This window comes from Leptonotus elevatus, chromosome 11 (genome assembly GCF_054856555.1).
Source record: "Leptonotus elevatus isolate MCC_2025b chromosome 11, RoL_Lele_1.0, whole genome shotgun sequence".
Lineage (NCBI taxonomy): Eukaryota > Metazoa > Chordata > Actinopteri > Syngnathiformes > Syngnathidae > Leptonotus > Leptonotus elevatus.
In genome coordinates this window covers 22,635,727-22,656,416 of record NC_141249.1, presented here as the reverse complement: position 1 = coordinate 22,656,416, position 20,690 = coordinate 22,635,727, and the positions used below count along the sequence as shown (strand labels likewise).

At 41.9% G+C, this 20,690-nt stretch overlaps 1 protein-coding gene across 4 annotated transcripts in view; it reads left to right on the top strand.

The window, feature by feature from the left end:
- The first annotated feature begins 8,235 nt into the window (after nt 1–8,235).
- Nucleotides 8,236–20,690, top strand: part of tp63 (tumor protein p63) — a 33,504-nt gene continuing 21,049 nt past the window's right edge. For 2 of the 4 annotated variants that reach the window (XM_086089163.1, XM_086089162.1), the window contains exons 1-3: nt 8,236–8,418; nt 12,321–12,437; nt 12,815–12,926. In XM_086089163.1, coding sequence (XP_085945289.1) covers nt 8,366–8,418; nt 12,321–12,437; nt 12,815–12,926 — 282 coding nt within the window. In that variant the 5' untranslated portion in view covers nt 8,236–8,365. Of the gene's footprint in view, nt 8,419–12,320; nt 12,438–12,814; nt 12,927–18,393; nt 18,597–20,690 lie in introns of those variants that run through there. The other 2 variants (XM_086089165.1, XM_086089164.1) reach the window with 1 other exon arrangement.

Below are 20,690 nucleotides of genomic sequence, written 5' to 3'. Positions count from 1 at the left end.
GGCTTTGGGTAGATTTTAGCGTTATGGTTCGTGGGTAGGAGAGAAGCGAAGAGGTTGGAGTTCGGTTGAGAAGTCGAGGAAGTTATGCAAATTATTTTCAAGACAAAGTTAAGAGAGAAGTACAGTAAGTCTGCGGTTTTAGTTTGTCTGACTGTAATGTTCAGGGATCGAAGTAGAGGCAAGGTTCTGGAGTAGAAGTTTAAGGTGGTAAGGGTTAGGAGTTTTCATTACGGACGGATTTAAGGGAAACAAGATGAACAGGTTAGGAGTGAGGGGTAGTTAGATCCGGGTTCGAAGTAAGTTTAGTTTGGGTTTTGCCTTTTTTAGGGTGTCCGGTTCAGCCATTGACTTAAGTTTAAGGTTCGGGATCATGTTCAGTCCCTTGGGTTAAGTGTTCACTGAGTGGTTTGTGAATTGTGAGTTAAAAGTGACTTGAAGGTGTTAAGAGTTAGGGTTTCGACTTAAGGGTTCCGGGTTCAGGGGTAGGAGTTAAGTTCATGAAGGGATAGAGTTGGAAAAAGGTTGGCAAGGCAGCTTTCTCCTTTTATCTGCCATGTATTGCAACACTTTCTGGGCGACTGGAAAAGCGTCGGGAAGGGGCGGGGCCCGAAAGGGAGCAATTTTGTGTGTCTGCAGATTACATGGAAAAACTGACTGATGACACATTCATCACATTTTCCGCCCTTCACACACACACAAGATACAAAACAAAACAAAAAAATCAGGTGGGAATAAGCAGCTACCGCTAAGTGTTCATTATGTGCCGCCGGATCCTTTTCATCGTCATGAGCGAAAGTTCAGGGCTTTGTCATCGGGTCCCTGCCGAGATCATTTGCTATGACTTTGGCGTATGCGAGTGGCTGTCAGGAAGGATGCATGGTTGACATGATTGGTGAGCGCGTGCTATGCAGAGCCGGATCTGCAGGGGGCGCCCCAGGGGGGGGGGGGGGCTCCGCAAACCAGTTCTGCAAGCTTCTTCGTTGGTCTGCAGATTGCGAATTATGAAGAAGACGTGAACTAAGAAATGTTTTAGTCCACCGATGGAGCAACGGCCATTCCTGGGGCGTCCTTCCTCCAGCCTTGCCCCGGGAAATGGCTGTTGCCTCCATCAGCGCACCGCAACACGATTGTACGGCTTTTATAGTAAGACGAGATGAGCGCAAACGGCGGCGGCGGCCCGGCGAGAACGGTCCCCGGGGACAAATGAACAGATGCGCCGGTCCCCATCCCCGAAAGCTTGTCGCCGACAGATTGACATGTGACGTTACGCCGCAGGAAGCCGGCCCTCTACCTGACACGGCTAACATTCCGACGCGGGATCGGCTTTCGCGTGCGCTCATAGCAATGTCGATTCTCTAAAGCCCGCCAATTAGCGGGCTGACATCACCCGACGGGCATGAATAGGCCTGGCCAAAGCGCAACTAAACACTCGGGAAAATATAAACAAGTCAAGGTCATTACAAAAATGGGGATTGTGAGCAAAGGCGGACTGGCCAATCACAGCGCAGGACAGGACAGAAGGCTGACGTTGGACATTTTCGATATTTTTTGCTCTTGGTTAAATGGGTTTTTTTCATATCATTTTGAACCACATATCATCGAATTGCATCCTATCAAATCATAACTGAAGTGCATCATAATTCCGCCTTTCCGTATTTATACCCTCGCATCCATCTTCTCACCAGCGACCCTGCGGAATGCTTCTCTTTTCGCCCCCGTGCGTCCCACGACACGGACAGCATGGTTTTATTTTTAAAGTATGTATCCAGTGACAAAGGACACTTGAACTTCCCCTTGCTTGGATTACACGCGGCCCAGCCTCATGCGCGGCGGCTAACGTGTCGGCATTGCGTCGTTGAAGCCCTCGGCGAGAAATGCTTTTTAATAGGTCCGGAGCCGGGGGGGCCAATGGCCGGCCATCGCCCGAGAGGGCTGTTGCCGGGATACTGCCGACCGCCGTTGTGCTAAACACCGCTCCGCGACTTTTGCGTCATGCGCTATCTTTCTGAGCGTTTCCAGCGCGGAACGATCGGGTTACCGCGCAGAAGTGCTGAAGCAGGTCGCGGCGGCCCAGCTGCTCGCGGCGCGTTAAGTATCGTCACCCTTGTCCGAATTCTTGGTCGCTTGCCCCCACCCCCCCCCCACCCCACCCCCCCCCCCCGCCTAGCGACGTCGGATTAGGGATTAGCGGCAAAGAGAGGATTTGAACTGAGTTAGCGTTAGCTTCACTTTCAAATTCCAGCACAAACCGGCAAAAAACAAAAGAGTTTACGTTTTAAAAATATATATTACGGGACAGACTTCACAATAACCATCGGAAGATCTCTTGTTTTCATGTTGGTTACATCTTTTGTTGAATTACAGTTATAATTCTTTAATAAAAAAAATATACAAGTTTCCTCCTGTAAACATCAAATGTTCTCCAATTTCAATATTGTAAACGTATAGGACGGTATGCCGAGAAACGTTTCTTGGGAGGAGCAATATGGCGGCCTCGCGACTTCAAAAGTCCAGTCGTATATTCAGATCAGTGGGTTTTTTGGCCAACGCGGCGCGAGCCAAGCGCTAGTGATAATAAACGCTACGCGTCGGTGGCCATAAATCAATATCCCGATATTTCGTAAGCGATCGTTCGCAAGAGCAAGCGTGCATTTTTTTGTTTTGGACCGGCCTAACGTTTTTGCCATGTTCCATGTTCATAAGACCGCGCAAAGTAACTGCACTGGAGAGAGAAAAAACAACAACAACAGTGGCTTAAAACAGGTTCAGTGGTGGATTTTTAACGGCATGACTTTGTGTTGCTCATATTTGGCAGCGGCTAGAGGAAATTGTGGATTGCGTTTACCCAGAAAAAAAAAGCTCAGTGTCCTTGGAAAGAGAAAAGATAAAAAAAAAAAAGTAAAAACAAATCCAGTTCTACTTGTTTGTAGAGGAGCGAGTTTTAAGTTTACAGTTTGATGTTTTTGTTTCATTTGCACGACTTGCTGTGTTTGGCAGCATGGTGAGCTAGCGGTTAGCCTCACATTGAAGACTATAGACTCGTATGAAAAAATGGATGTTAGCATTGATAGCATTTATGGTTAGCTTCAAATGAAAGTCCCGTAAACGCCTTGTTTTTTTAATACCATACTTACTTGAGTCCGTGACAAATGGTTAGTCAACAACATTCTCATACACAAACCATAAAACTTTGTTCCCAATGAAGCAAACGACTCCGCCTTTGGATTATCGGACTCTGACTCATCATCGTTTCCCGCCGCGGGCAACCGTTCATGTTCCCAAACGTGAGGGAAACATAATATCACACGGAAGTGTCGCAGTGTGACAAAATGAAAGTGTATGACACCGTGGGAAATGAGGGGAAAAAAACAATGCGTATCAAAATTGTCTCGCAGTTTGAAAAAGTGACACATGACCTAAGATTTAAACATCAGTTCAATTACAAAAAAAAAACGATTTTTCTTATTAAAGACCCTAAATACGGTATGTCAAATTGGAGTGAATCACATTGCATCTTCATTTTAGTGAATCGCACTCATAATGTTTGGAGTGAATTGTATCATTATTAGAGTGAAATTTAGCGTGAAATTTAGTGAATCCGATTACTTTGTAATTGAAGTGAATTGTACCAAATTATGACAATAACACAAATGGTATAATGCTGACATTTTAACTGGATTTTGATTTATGAATAGCATGACTGACATTTTAACAGGATTGTGTTGTTTGAAAATCACATTGACTCGATTTTGACAGGACTTGGTTGCATAAATAACAGAATGCTGAGGATTTTGTTGTGGAAATAACAGTGGTGAGATTTTAACTGGATTAAAAGGAAGCGTTTCATCCATGACATCTTTTGGAGACTCTGATGCAATTTTAGGATTTGTCACACGAACAACAGCGATGAGATTTTTAACAGGACTTTCTTGTTTGAGGAACAACATGTTTCTGGGCGACTTGATTGTATCAATAATGTTAACGCTGAGATTTCAACATGATTTATTATGTAAGTAACAATGCCCAGATTTGAGCAGGAACTTCTTATTTAAATAACAAAATTAAGATTTTAACAGGATGGAAATGGAATTGTGTACCATCAGTGACGTATTTGGGAGGTTGTAATACAGTTTTAGGATCATATGAATACAAATGCTGAGATTTTAACAGGATTTTGTTGAGTTTTGAAATCGTACCCCATTATTAACATTTTCAACCCAGTAATTGTTGCATGAGCAACACAACATGCTGACGTGTTTATATTTTACATTCGCAAGCTTTAAGAAGACAGACCCTCGGGTCTCCTGGTGTTCGGTTTAGGTGAACGGTATGAGATTTTTTCTAATAGGTTTTCTGGTGAGCTAACAAATACACGCACGCACGCACGCACGCACGCAAAAAAAATAAAAAATAAATAAATAAAAGAGCAATGATGATGACATTTCTGAATGAACAATACTGAGCTCTTAAAAAAAAGGAGGAAAAAAAAGAAGAAGAAAAAAAAAAAAAGACAGACCAAAATATGCATAAAAATGAATGCATAAAATGCTGCAAATGCGCACCTCATATTTTATTTCAGACCTCATTAGCGGGCCAAATAGCCGCCATTGTTGCACTTAGCCTCGCTTTTAGCGTATTCCCAGCGAGGATATCGCGTGGGGGTGGGGGTGGGGGGGGGCTTCTGGGTAACAATGCCGGGTTGCCAGGCAGTTTTAGCGTATAGGCCGTAAGTTATCACAGCGTTGCATCGGACACTGGCACTTCTGACTCATGCGGATTTCCCCTGCATTAGTCACCCGGTGGAATATACACGCACTCACGCGCTCAAGTATGTCCATATAACCCCCCCCCACCCCAGCACACGCATACGCCGCCCGCGCGCGAGAGAGGAGCGATGTTCCGCAATGACTGACAGCCGTCGCCTCGCTTCCGTCAGCTGTCGGGCCAACTGCTATGCAAACTACGCGTGAATGGGTCGCATCATGCCGGTGGCGGGACAATGAACGACGCGGATTAAGACATTTACCGCCAATTTAAAGTCTATTTTGTCAGGGTGGGGGGGGGGGGATGTGCTTGATAGCCACCCGCGATGCTCGATGACAAGCATGACGTCGCCGCCAAGTCATAAACACACGCACATGCATGTCAAATGAAGTAATCGAGGCTCAGTGACGGCCCGCCGCTGCCCGCCTTAGTGTAATTAATGATGTAAGGGTGTCGAGTGTCGACCCTCGTAAAAATATCTCATTTAATGGCCCGCCGCGGAGGTCGCTTTTGTCCTCCCGCTGGCACGTCAAAAGGCGCATTAACGGGATTTTGTTGTGTAAATAACATAACGCTGACATATTACCAGGATTTTAATAGGATTTTGTCATATCAACAACAATACTGACATGCTTGAGATTTTTGTTGTACGAATTGCATCATTCAGGGATTTTTTGTTGTTTAAATATCATGACGCTAAAATGAGCATCAGCATTATGATTAGATAATAAGATTTTAATGGATGTTGTCACAACACAATGCTGAGATTATAATAGGATTTTGTCATATCAACAACAATACTGACATGCTTGAGATTTTTGTTGTACGAATTGCATCATTCAGGGATTTTTAACAAGGTTTTTGTTGTTTAAATATCATGACGCTAAAATGAGCATCAGCATTATGATTAGATAATAAGATTTTAATGGATGTTGTCACAACACAATGCTGAGATTTTAACAGGATTTTGTTTTATGAATAACAATGCTGAGATTATAATAGGATTTTGTCAAATATTGACATAATGCTGAGATTTTAACAGGATTTTGTCAAATATTGACATAATGCTGAGATTTTAACAGGATTTTGTCAAATATTGACATAATGCTGAGATTTTAACAGGATTTTGTCAAATATTGACATAATGCTGAGATTTTAACAGGATTTTGTCAAATATTGACATAATGCTGAGATTTTAACAGGATTTTGTCAAATATTGACATAATGCTGAGATTTTAACAGGATTTTGTCAAATATTGACATAATGCTGAGATTTTAACAGGATTTTGTCAAATATTGACATAATGCTGAGATTTTAACAGGATTTTGCATTATTAATAAGACTGATATATTTTGGGGGGAATTTATTGTATGAATAGCATAATGCTAAGGTTTAAACTGAATGTTGCTGTCAAAATAACAAGATTTTGTGGAGAATTTGTTTGAGGAATATCCCCTTCTTTCTTTAACCAGCTGAGATTTTAGCAGTAAAATAAACAGGATTTAACAGGATTTTGTATTATAATTAACATAAGACCGAGATTTTAATGGGATTTCGTTTTGCAGGGAATTTAATGACATTTTACCAGGATTTCAGAGGGATTTTGCCATATGAATAACGATGCTGACATTTTAACACGACCTGAGTTGCACGAATATCCTAATGCTGGGATTTTTTTCAGGTCTCGGAAATAACAATGCTCAGGTGTTGTAAAAACAATACAAAGATTTTTAATGGGATTTTACCATAATAATGAAAATGCTGCAATTTAGTAAGATTTTGTTGTATAAATAGTATAAATGATACTTCAGATTTGAACAAAATTTGGAGTTGATGAAAGGTGAACGTTTTTAATCAGACTCGCGTTTCATAATCGTTAATTTGAGTCTCCTATTTACTATTTCATTTACATTCAAATAAGCTTTAAAAAAAAAAAAAGTTTCGGAAAATGTTTGCCAACCGAACTAGCGACATTGACTCTTGTCTTGACGATGCTGGTATAACTCATCACCAAAAAAAAAAGAAGAGTCACGAGTAGATTGCAATATCGATGATCTGTCCCCCCCCCCCCCCCCCCCCCCTTGCAGACGTGAACGCAGCCTCCTTGAGGGAGGTTGTGCAGCTTTGACAATCGAGAGAGGATCTTATTACTAGAAAGCATCTTGGAGGTTCCCTGGATACACCGCATCTATTTATTTGCTTTGTCCCCCCACTGTGACCCTGGCTGCCTTTTTATTTTAGCACACTGATTCACCTGCTGCCCATCTAGGCGGCACCTCTAGGTTTACACTCTCATGCCGAGACGTCTGGAGAGGCCGCTTGATAATGCATCGGGGGGATAAACGCTCATCGCTCAAACTCCTAATACCTTTCCTTCTTGAGCCCGACACAATGGAGGTTCGAGGGCTGAGGCAACAATGGCAACAATGGGATGCCATTTCTCAGGATGTTGAAAATTGGCCATATAAGTTGTGTATAAAAGTGTTTATGGTATATTTGGAACATATTGAAGGGGATGATTTTTAAGTCTGCGTTGGGGGCGACAGTGTTGAAAATCAGCGGCCAATCTATGCCAGTCTAGATTATGGTTAAAAAAAAAAAATTGTCATATTGTTAGCATGGCTGAAGTAACGCTTAATAAGTGCTTTTATTTTGTTGAGTGTTGGAGGGACAAAGGCCTTGCCTGGATGTTCAAAAGGAACCATCAGCTTGTATTTGTATTTTCCGAATGAACAATACTGAGCTCTTTAAAAAAAAAAAAAAAAAAAAAATCCGCTTGTATTTGTCGTTGTTACGTTTTTTGCTTTGTTTCTTTTTAATGATAAAACTTAACTTTTTGTGGTGTTAGCATTGGAGTACTGGTGGCGCACTCACTGTTGGGATATTTGTGTTATTTAAACTCGATGCCTCGAAATGGACTTTGTTTTATACTTTTTTTTGGAAGGGGTGTGTGGCTTTAAAAATAACTGGTAAGTTATTTCTTACAACGATAGAAATCACCCCGAGAGGAGTTAGCAAGAATTGAGTTAGCAAGATAACAGCTAGCCTAGCTTCTTCTTCTTCTTCTTCTTGAGTTGTGATTTGACTTTTCTGGCACCTTGCTGCCTCTCTCAGGTCAGTCCCGGGAACTACATTATGTAGATATACATACAATATACATGTAAAACGCATTAAGAACACTCCAAAAAAAAAATTGTTATTGTCAGATAAACATGATGCGCCTCAGGCTAACAAAACGACACATGCACTGGCGGTGGCGTGCGTGCGTGCGTGCGTGCTGGGGCAACGGGGTCAACTTGGCATGACATGTATATCCTAGCAACTGTGTGTTTGCAAGCAATATGTGGCACACACCAGCGTGGCCACCGATTGGCTGCTCTGGCCGATCAAGCCCCTCCTTCTAATGAAAGCAAAATACCTAAATTCAAAACACATCTCATAACGCTCCCCACTCTGCACTGTACCCTCAGGCACTTTAATGCTGATGATTTCTGTTTATAGTGATACATTTTTTTCTTTCATTAAATTTCACATTTTGGTTGGGTCTCGATGTGGTGCTAAGTACCTTTTAGTACCTTTTTGTCCATCTGGCATGACAACATGAATTCGCCCTACGCGGCTGTACAGTACTACCCCGACTTCCCTTTTCACCGGTAAGTAGGGCTTGCGAGTGATGCTCGATTCAGATTCTGAATATTTATTGTCATCGTCACAAGGGAACAGTGAAACTTCGTTTTGGGGGCGCATCCGTACGGCAGAGTTGGTCAAATGCAAAATCCCACGAAAGAAATACCCATAAAACGAACACAGCTAATGTAGCGTGTATGCAGTGAAGAAGGGGTTGTAAGTGAATGTAAGTCAATGACAGAAGTGGGGAATCCCCCCTCCAGAAGTCGCCCGGCAACAGTTGCATCCGCCTGCTTCCTCAGCTGCCGCCACGGCGGGATGTATTTTTAAGCGCGACGGGTGGACAAGCGGAAACGCACGTGTTAAGTGCCATCAAGTGGCCGCCGTGGCCAATTTGAACGCGACAGAAGGTTACCTGTCTAACATGTAGGAGAAATTAAACAATTGTTTAAAAAAAAAAAAAAAAAAAAAAGGAAAATAAAAAGGTTTTTATTGTATTTTAGTGGCCAACTTTTTATCAGCATCTTAGCAGGAGCTAGCTAGAGTTAGCTTGTTCAATTGTAGCACCGTTTTTTTTTTTTATTATTATTATGTGACTCTATTAAAGAGTTTGAGTGTCAGTGTTTAAATAAAGAAATAAAAGTACTATTTTTGATTTTATTTACAATTTGTGGGGCACTTTTTTAACCAGTGTTTTAACACGGTGTCAAATGTTAGCGTAGCACAAATTCAACAACAAAAAATGCTAAAAAATAAGAACAATAAAAACATAATGTGATGATTTTAGAGGGTTTGTATGTCACTGTTGACGTGGACGACTTTTGACCTGTGTTTATGTCTTAGCATGATGTCAAATATTAGCTGTTAAAATTGTGGCACAAATTCTCCAAAAATGACTAAATAAATAAAAACAACAACAAAAAACATCAAATGTGCGTCTTTGTATGTTGATGTTGACCCGTTTCGTAGTGCAATGTCATTTGTTGCCTGTTTTATATTGAAAACGTGTTGTTGTTTTTTTAAATCAGCAATGTTGATCATTTCAGTGTTGCCATGCGACGTTTAGCTAATATTGCTTTTTCTTTTTTTTTTTCTTTTTTTTTTATGAATCTGACCGTCTGTGAAACCATGAAAGGTGACTGAGTGTGATTTGCGTTTGGAGCGGGTGAGTCAGTGATGGGGGCGATTGGAACGAGGAAGAAGAACTTGCCTTGTGTCTGAGGGATAAAAACACATGAATTTTCAAAATAAGAGGTGATTGATCAACTACCATTTTTTTTTTCTTTTCCGCCCAAGCAAACACTGCCGTATGTTGTCTGTGTTTTGTGCGCTTGGTGAAGTCGCCGACAGCGAACGTGAGATTTTAGGCAGTTTGTCAGCTAGCGATAGCTCGACATGCCACGCGTCTTTTGCATATGCTACATTTGAAGGTATACTTTCATATGTCTCATTTTTACCCAAATATGTCCATTCACTCGAGGCACGACGACCAGCTTTGCTGCGCTGACCGACCGCCAGTTGATTTCAACGAGACGTCCGCGTTGCTAATTCCAAAACTGCAGCGCGTCGTGCATAAAAGCATCCCGTTGGTTCCTCTGAGTCCGTCTTTGCATTCCAAACCTGAAGAGGATTTGACTTAAGACTGTTTCACTTGTGCCGCAGGAGTCGGGGGGGGGGGGGGGATAAGTGCGGGAGAAACCCGCGGCTTTCTTTTGTCTGGCCGTCGTGTCGCCCTTTTTGAGGTTGGCTTTGGGGTTGGGGGGGGGGGGGGCTGACAGAGCATCTTTGAACAAGTGATTAATAAGGACACTGGAGAAGGTCCGCGGAGGTCTGTTTGTTTTGATTGCATTTTCATCGGCCGCCGTCAGCAGACAATGGGCCGGCCCTGTTTTTAGAGTTGACCTCTGAACCCCCCCCCCCCCCCCCCCCCCCCCGTCTGGAGGTCTTTAAGTGGCGCTCGGACGGCCTTCGCCTCGGGCCGACCGAGGAAAGCGGACACCCGCGCCCAGACAAACAAAAGGCATCCGTCACTTGACTCTCTCTCTCTGTTTCAAACACTTGAAAATCATGCTAATTCTCTTCATTAGGGTCAGATTGCCTTTTGGATATTTTAAATGTCTGAGCCAGATTGACTCTGAAATATAGAATTTGGTAGGCATGTCTATCACAAATGTTGAAAAATCCAAGGTTCTTTCGAAGACAAGAAATTTTGATTAAAATTGGTAACAAATTTAAACCACGTTTACAAGACAAATTGGTGACGCTTTAGAGACGTGACTAATCTGAGATGTATTTTCCAATTGTACCAAAATGTGTACCACAATAAATGGTATATTTATAATGAATCATATTTCTAACAGATGAATCCAAATCCAAAAAAGAACGGCTCTAAGTGTTTTCCAGATGTCCCTGGGGCAAACTGTGTGATGTACTTTTTGACCTGGTAAAGGTCAGCAGGTTGAACCACACCTCAACCCCCCCCCCCCCCCCTCTACCTGTCCCACTCCCACTTGCCACCTTCCATCATCATCTATGTTTTGTTGCCTGTCATTTCCTGTATAGAATCTGCTCATTTTTGAATGGTATTTATTGGACAGTTCCATTTTTATTTGCACAGGATTCCTTTAAAAATGTGAGTGATTTTTAACTCATTCGCTCCCAGCCATTTTCACTGAAGAAACCCCCTTTGCTCCCGGCTGTTTTTACTGGATTTTGATTGATTTTGAAAGGCCCACATAATATTGTGTTCTATTGCTATAAAACATGGAACCTACCAAAAGAAAGATTAGAGTCTCTTCTTTCATCAGGAATCCATTTTGCGGCAATTAGCATTAGAATATAGCTAAGTTTCATCATTATTCACAAATCTGTTTAAAGCACTGGGGAAACTAGCTTGTTTTCAACATGGTCCTGGTTGATCTCTTATACTCTGCTGCCACCTGCTGGCCGTTTTTGTAATTACTGCCATTACTTCAACTGTTGCGGCATCAAAGCCTTCTGTATGCTCTAGCATCAAAAAACAAAATACGTCTTTGGGACACTTGAAACATTTAAAATAGAACGTGTTTATACGTTTTTGGTAGCAAATGAGTTAAATTTTTTTGAAGATCTTAATTAAAAGTAGGAGGGAAAAGCAACATTTTTTTTAACCTGGATATAAAAGCATTTGCTCTCGTGGCTGGTTTTCGCTTCCGCTGGCAGTTTAATATCATTTGCGTGCAGCGTTGCAGCTAAATGCTGCTTCACCACTTTTGCTTTGGGCTCGGGGCTCCACCCGATTCCGCAGAGCTCAGACCTACCGGCTTTACATTCAATCAGCATCTCTTTAACCCTTCAGTTAAAATTCCTTTTCCGTGATTTATAGACCAGGAGCGGAATTTTTCCAATTGATCTCGCCAGCGTGAAGCCTTCGGGACTGGAGTAATATTTCTTATGATACATACTGTGCCTGCAATTGACTTTATTTTTCTTGCATTTTAATATATGTATTATTACTGTTTTATTACTGTTTTATTACACACATGCCAGATCATATTGCGTGTAATGTGTGTGTGTGTTTGTTGACACCGTCAGGGGGAATTCCAGCGGCCCTTTAAATAGTTTGCACTCCACATTGCCCGTCCAGCTGTACTCATGGCACAAGCTATTCAGTGTCTGGTTTTTGGTGCTTGTCGATGGGGGGGGGGGGGGGGGGGATTCCAGTTGTCTCCGGGGAGGGATGTGAGCGTGCGCCACTTGAGCGTCAACAATGGCGGCATGAGCTGTGAAGCGGGGGTGTCACCTTTCAGCTCATTATGTGCGCGGCAAATATTCACAATGGCCGCCGGCCGGGTGGCGTCCCGCAAGTGTGCTGACGCGGCGGCTTATTGCTCTTTTATTTTGGAAATCCCACGCGTCTGACTGTGGGCGGTTGATGTTTTTTCCGCAGACTCCGAGAGCGGAGGGACGGCCCCTTCCTCGCCGGCGCGTCCCACGGTCAGGTGGCGCCAACCGCTGAGATCTTCAACCAGGACGTCTTCAACCAGCTCTTTGATATGCTGGACCAGTGAGTTTTACCCCAAATCACGTTTTTGAATCGTTTTCCAAAAAAGAGTTGCGCAAAAAAGCAGACGGGGACTCAAAACACTTTGCTCGGTCGGCGTTAATTCCATTTCCTGTTTTATGGTTATCGTCACAAAAATTGACCGATCTTCTACTTCTTCTACCGTAGTTTGGTTATTTTTGACGTCTTTGTCACCGATACTTCCGTGATGACATCACCAAAAAATAAAGAGCCCTCCCTCATTGAACTTTTACGTCCGTAAACAACATTGACTTATTTACCCGTCGATGAATTGAGCGTTTTCCCAGCGCAGACGTTAACCAAAAAGCTGCCACTTCCTTGTCTTCCCTTTTGTCTTTTTGTCTTTTTTTGTGCGTTAGCTCGTCTTTCCATTCCGTGCTCGGCGAGGGTCAACCTCACGTCGCGGCGGGCAACACCATCCAGATCAGCATGGACTGCATCACCATGCGCGAGCCCGACGACGCGCTCGCTGTGAGTACGATCGCTTTGGTTTTCACTCACTCACATGCGCGCTTTGCTTCGTTTTCCACGCGATCGCTCAAGCGCGACGTCGGCCGGGGATTCCTCGTTCAGCGAGTTCCGTGATTGGCCCCCCCCCTCGCGAAATGAAATGAAATGAAATGAGCTGCGGGTGACTTTCGCTCGAAGCGGTCATCAAGTCGCTCCGAAGGAATTTCCCCAGGATGGACTTTTGATGCAGAGCAGCTTCACCGGTAGCGTTATCAGCAGATGTTGTCTGGGAGGGCTCGCTGATATGATCTCGCCGTGCACTCTGACCCCTGCAGACCCCCTCGGGGTGGCGGAGGTGCGCGCTTGCCGCTTCGTATGTGAAGCTGACGTGATGTGAAAAGTTTGCTTTCGCTTTTCAAAAGGGAACAGTGGAGATGCTTCTACCGCGAGTCATCACACTAAATCGTCATGCTGATCCCCCCCCCTCGACCCCCCCCCCTCGCATACGATGATGTCAATGCAAATGTTTCCCTTTGGTAGCAATTGGACGAATTTTCTTTGACAATTCGTCTTTGAAGGAAGACACGGAAATGGCCAAATTGACTCCAAAATGGCTGCTTCGATCCAAAAGGCGTAGCTTTGCTACGTCATTTCAGGCACAGGTGCGAAATGGAGACTTTTTGGTGGCTCTGCTCATGATAGACATGCCTACCAAATTTCAGGTTGCAAACTTAAACTGGCTTCATGGGCGGAATTTTTTTGTTTAGAATTTTCTTTTTGACAGAGTTGTGTAACTTTGCCAACATGTCCGCCAGCACGTTATGATAAAAATAAAAAATAAAGGGAAAAAAAGGCTTTTCACAATTTAGTGTCATTCAGCATATAAGGTTGAAATTTGGTAACAATTTGACAAAATCTCCAGGTCAAATTTTCTTTAACAAAATGGCCGAGTTTCTGTCTTTTCAGTGACACACAAAAATGTCCGCTTGAAACCAAAATGGCTGACCTGTGTGTTTTCAACCATGGGTTCTTCAGACTTTTTGGTTGGTCTACTCATCATAAATAAGCCTACCAAATTCCATGTTGCTCATTAAAACTGGCTTCAGGGGCCGAATCTTCGTAATTACTAGTGAGGGTACGAGATAAGTTTCTTATTTTATGGCAAGTTATTATGCTTTTTATGATTACATTTAATGTCATCTGACAAAACCTCTTCCGTCTCTAAAGGACCCCTGGAAATTGATTTTTTTAGGGGGGGGGGGGGCGGGGGTTGCGGGTTGTTTTTATTTGAACCTGTGCAGTTTTTCTAGTCATGACACTCGGGAAGTCGAAAAATGTGACCCTCATTTCGAGACGCCCGCAAGGAAGTCTGCAGGCTGGGAAACGTCGCAAATCTAAATGCGGTTTGTAGCGCTGAGTGATGTCGCCTCCCCCGAAGGGGAGGGGCTATGCTCTCTTGATGAATGACGGCCCCTGACCCGTGTACCCCATCCTCACCGTCTCCGCCTCGCACCACCACCACGTTATGTTATGTCTTTCGCTGCTGCTCGCATTACTTTTAATGATAACAGCCAGCTTCAACATCAAATATCATTACAGTTACAGCGTACGATTATGACATCATCATATAGAATTTTAAAAAAATAATTGCCACATTTTTTTGCTTCACGTGAATGAACATTGTGCTGCTCCTTCTGGCATGCGCGCCTTGGCCACCCGGGTGCAGTATAACGCGGACATACGGGGTGGCAATCGCTCCTCAGTAAGATGCAGTAATGCCGTCGTTCTACGCAGAGGATGAAGAATGCCTGAGTGTTCGCATGTTATCTGTTCCCGCCCCCTCCAGCCTCCTTGAGGTGTGCCTCTGTTGAGTCATTAAATGTCAGCTTGGTGTGTTTAGTGCCCCGGAGGAGCTTATTTGTATGGTGGAGGGTTTTATGTTTAATCTGAAATTCCTCCTCCTACCGCCCCCCCCCCCCCCAACCCCCCTCTTGTAGCTGCAGGGCGACAATTTAACACAACTCCCATCTCTCATCGATCAGTGTGGGTGTCTCCCCAATCCCTCACCCCCACCCCACCCGTCGAAGAGTGTCGTGATGGAAGTTGGGGGGATGCAAAGACGAGGGTTAGAATAACGCTGAGGAATGTCGTGGCTGAAGAAACGTTATATCCTGCCCCTCAAACAGCTGATTTTACACATTGATAACACGGGGATCAGCTGAGTGTTGAGTCAAGGGGGGAGGGGGGGCGGGGGGGTCTGATTAGGTGGCGACGGCGCACCTTTTCAGAGGCGCACGGTGGCTCGGTCGTCACTCGGGAGGGGGGATCGCATTACGTGTTTGCGTTAGCGCTTCCTGTCTGCTGGTAAAAGTCCGTCAGTATTTTTGCCTTACTGGGGATGGTAGACATTGTATAGGGACAATGTGCGAATGCAGTAAGCCGGGCCTAAAGGCTGGCACGCTTGTGTGAAACGTTGAGTCTGAAGATGAACACAAGATGAACGTATGAGGGAGTTAGTGCAACGACCTCAGGTCGTGAACAGTTGTTGCTGATTAAAACAGCAGCACCTACTGAGGCAGGAATCTGTTTATGGCCTCACGCCATTAAAGGTGCTATGAAGTTATGCTCTGATGTGTCATGATTAGGATATGATCATTCCTAGAGATATACATCCAAGGGCCTTGGTAGGTGCTGCTGTTTGGTTTAGCAAACGAGTTCAATGAATCGGGTCAGCATGTTTGATTGTTAACAATAACTGCTATTATTATTATTTTTATTTTTTTTATCAATATATAAAAATAAGACGTACTAAATAAAACTAGAGATATACATCCAAGTGCCTTGGTAGGTGCTGCTGTTTTGGTTAGCAAAATAGTTCAATGAATCGGATCAGCATGTTTGATTGTTAACAATACCCTTTATTATTATTATTATTATTATTATTATTATTATTATTATAATTATTATTATTATGTTAGCATATTAGCATTATTTTATGGTTATTATTATTTATTTATTTTGGATCAATATATAAAAATAAGACATACTAAATAAAACTAGAAATATTCATCCAAGTGCCTTGGTAGGTGCTGCTGTTTGGTTTAGCAAACGAGTTCAATGAATCGGGTCAGCGTGTTTGATTGTTAACAATACCCACTATTATTATTATTATTATTATTATTGTTGTTATTTATTTTTTCATCAATATATAAAAATAACACACACTAAATAAAATTTGAGGAAAATATAAATAAAATGAAAATATATTAGGGTCCCTTTAAATGTATACAAATGAAATTTTGCCCTCGTAGTGGGATGGTCCAAGTGACCTTTAAAAGGAGGCGTGGCCCTGTTGCCCTTTGGTCAGAATGAATTCAAGTGTCGTGAAGGACTCGAGCGGCGAGCCTTTGGCTGCAGTCAAGTCAGTGTCTCCAATCTGCAGCCCCGCCCTGTGTTACACGGCCCGGGGCGGGCGGCGGTGGCGGGGTTGGGGGTTGGGGGTCAACCCATCAACACTTTAAAGTGTCCTGCAGCCTTGCGGGGGGGGGGGGGGGATCATTAGCCCACGGAAACAAACTTCTAATTATGTTCAAACAACGCAAGGAGCCGCACGCTTAGTTTGAAGATTGCGTTCATGAAGTTGGAATTATGACGAGAGACGAAAACCAGAATGCTACGATGTTCCGTGCGCGCGTAGCCGGTTGCTAAATTAGCTGCATGTAGAGTTGTTGTTGTTTTTTTAATCACCTAAGATACAAATGATATAATTGACGGAATTGATTCATATCATACTTTGAATCACATCATAATTAGAGTGAGTTTCTTCATAATTTGAGCGAATCATGTCAAACGGAATCAAATGGTAACGTCATCATATCACGTTGTGATGAAAATGTTTCTTTAATAGGAATTAACCCAATCACGGCTGGCTTTAATCATTCTTGTGTCGTCGTTTGCATGAATGGCATCATCGTTTAGCGAATCGTATCGCACTTGGAGTGAATCGTAACGTATCGGGAGTCGCTTTTGACATGCCGACTTGACTCATGAGCTTGTCGTAGCATCGAGCTAACTGCTTCTCCCCAAAACAAAAGGACGCGAGTTATTTGTAATGTTACAATACAGTACAAAGGCAAACGCATTGCTTGTTTGTTTGTGGTGGTTTTCTCGTGTGTTATTTGTTGCTTGGGGGAGGTCATTGGTATGCTAACGCCACTGGCTCACTCCAGGCCCTCGTCCTTAACAGATTGATCGAGAGTTGTTTTGTTTTGTTGTATTCCTTCATTGAAGTCTTTGTTTTATTATCTTACCAATTTATGAGCGTGTTTGCAAAATGCCACATTATTTTGTTAGCTTTTTTAGAAGATGTCAATTAAAAGGGAGGCTTAATTGTTACCTTTTACTCCGTGTAAGCATTTTTAGAAGCCTTTTTAGCTTAAATGCTAAGGGTTTGGTTTGTGTATGTTTTTGTTAGCATATTGTAAAAAAACAAAAAAACACTTAAAAGGTTATCTGTAAAGATTAGTTTCATGTTGACAGTTTGTTTGACTGGCATGTTAAAGTTTTGAAGCAAAAGAGATGCTCAAACGTTAGTCGTTAGTTTTTGTGGGATATTACTTTTAGAAGACATTTTTATCAAATGCTTAGACGCAATTGTTTTTTTTGTTTTTTTATGGCTTATCGTTTTTTGGGCCTTTTTTGTCAATAAAAAAGCTGCTTAAATGTTAGCGGTTGGGTTTATTAGCAATAGCATAGCATTTTGTAGACTTACAAAGGTCGCTTAAACTTTAGTAGTTTGTCTTACTAGCGTATCTTTTTGATAGCATTTTTACAAAAACAAAAATGCTTAAAACTGAATGCTGTGTTTTGTTGTACCTTTTTATTAGCATTTTTCAACGACATTTTGTTTAAAGAAAAAAAAAACATTTGAAACGTAACTGGTTTGTGATGTATGATTTAATTGCTTTCTTTCTTAGAAAACGAAAGTTAAAAAAAAGTCCACTTAAATAGTTATTTTCCCAGCAATATCTTTGTATTAGCAGTTAGCATTAGCACCCCTAATGAATTCAAATAAAGTTGACCATTCGGCGCAGTCACCCATTCACAGATGTATTTTTTTTTTTTTTTCCCCAATTTTTTTCTGAATCATTTTGCATTTAACATTTCAAATGTAAGCTCTTAAGTTGGGGCACTCTTAAGACAAGGCACCACTTCCATCTGATTGTAACACATTCAAATGTCCAGTTTTCTGTTTCTCCCATTGGGACAAAAATATACTTGAGCAGCTCTTGAAGAAGCCACAGCCTCGTCTTCCCAGGATGGGCGTGGACTCAGGTAGCTTACAGGTAGACCTTACACCCCTCCCTCCTCGAACCCCCCCCCCCCCCCTTCCTCCACACTACCACCTTCACGGTATATAAGCGTCCTCCCATGGATTTTGTAGGAGCTTCTTCTTCTTCTTCTTCTTCTTTTCGTCTCGGCCTGTCCACATCGCTACTTAAGGATCCCGTCGACCCCCCCCCCCCCAACCACCACCACCTCCACCAATTAAGCGTCATTTGCGCACCGTACCCAGTAAAGATTTTTCAGGGGGGAATCCTGGAGCCGGTGGAGCAAACAGCAGCCGCCCTGCTCAATCTCAGCGCCAACATGTTGTACCTGGAGACGGGCGCCAGTACGCCCTACAGCGAGGTAAGCTTTTAGGCCTCAAATGCCCCCCCCCCCCCCACAAAAAAGGGTCAAATCTTGGATTCATCGGGGTTTTCATTTCATTGAAATAATTTTTGGTTGTAGTTGGATTTGCTGGACGAAAGGAACGGGAACGTTAGCATGCGTGGAATGTAAACAGCCGGATGTGCGGGCAAAACTTTTTAAGCATCAAATGTTTTTAGGAGAGTTTTTTTTCTTTCGATGCTGCTGCAAAAAGGAATATTGTATGATTTTCTTTTCAGAATGAAATGTAAACAATTGTCATTCACTACACGTTGTTTTTTTTTTGTTATTGAAGAACAAACAACATTCTAGAGAAAAAAGCACAGAAAAATCTTGAAACAAAAAACTCGTTTAATTGTTTTTATAATTCAATTCTTCATCACTATAATTTGGCTTGGCTTCGTGAATCCAAAAATATTTGACATTTTGTCCTTCTCATATTGATTTTCTATATATTTTTTTTTTGCATGTGTCAGACTCAATTGGACTCTTTTGTCATTTCAATATCGTGTTGATTTTCTTTGGGTGTCAATTTTTGTGGGTGGGGGTAAAAAAAAAAATCTGGAAAAATCTATAAAAAAATTAATTTTGGTCATTGCGAGGATGCATCATTTTACGTTAACAGCTTCTGTATCACAACGCGGTTGCCGCTTTTGTGTGTTTTTTTTTAATGTCATTTTGCCTTCTTTAGGCACACTAAGAACGTTGTTTCTTTCATTTTGATTTCTTTCGGCGACGTCAATCGCACTTTGAAAGCCAACGTGTTTCTTTCACCCATGTTTGATGTTTATTTCGCTTCTGTTGAGCGCGTGTTTGTTATCTGCAATTCTACTTTATGTCATCCTGGCTTCCTGCGAACCACACCTTGAAAAACACAACCTGTGTCAAGAATTTAATTGAAGGTTTTTTTTTTTAATTTATGTTCTTCGATGTTTCCCGGAGCTTCCGCATGTGAAAAGTTGTGATTTATTTGGTGTGTTTTAATGTAGCACACCTGGTTGAGCACTTTGTGGTACCGACGTGAAAATGCATTGAAAAATGTGTTGCTGACTGTGGAAAAGCAATCGGGAGTTGCTGGCTGCGATTGACGTCAACACGAGCCGCTCTTGTGATTTGGACCGTCAGTTGAAATGCTTTGAAAGTGTTTCCTGGTCTAGTTTTTTTTTTTTTTTTTTTTTCACACAACGGATTGTCTTGCGTCAGCCGGTCCTTTTGGTCTTTGGTGCAAGCGTCAGGCTCGGGTCGCAGGGGTTGTGACGACAACTCGGCCTTTTGTGGCGTGCATCTTGCATTCCGTTGTACTTTTCCTGCAGGCGGAAGTGGGAAATGTCCAACTCCATAGTTTGATGGAATATTATCAGTGCAACCAGCTTATTGTTGATATTTATTATTTTTAAAAAATGATTGCATTTGGTATTTTTTTCTAAATCTAATTGAATACGTTTTTAGAGTAGATTTTTTTTTTTATTATTATTTTATTTTTATTTTTTTGTGAACAGTATTTTTTTACGCCCCCCAAATAATGGATCCAGCTAACAGTGCAACTGGCTACATTTGGTTATTTATGTTTTATGTTTCTTTAAAAAAAACATCAAATGCAGCCATTTGAGCAAACTTGATTCATTAAAGTATATTTTAATGTTAACTATACATTTATTTATTTATATGAATAATCCCCCAAATTTGCATCCATGGAATTTGAGCAACCTACAAATTTATTAAATTAATAAAAAAATGTAAATGAGTTTTCATATTCAAGCATTCACATGTAGTATTAATACATATTTTTTTTATATTTGATTACTTTAAAGAATTTATGTATTTATTATTTAATTTGTATTTTTTTACATCGTTGGCCTAATAATAGTTGCCTAGGTCATGTTTTGGAAAACACGAACAAAACTTTTTTTATTTTTTTTATTTTGTGACAAACCACATGAAAGGTCTTTGTGAGTAATTTGCTGGTGTGCCATTATTTTGTCAATAAAGTTGTTTATCGTTAGCCTAATGGCGTAGTTGCCTTTCTTTGAATGTTTTCAGAAAACTTTTTATTTTATTTTATTTTTATTTTTA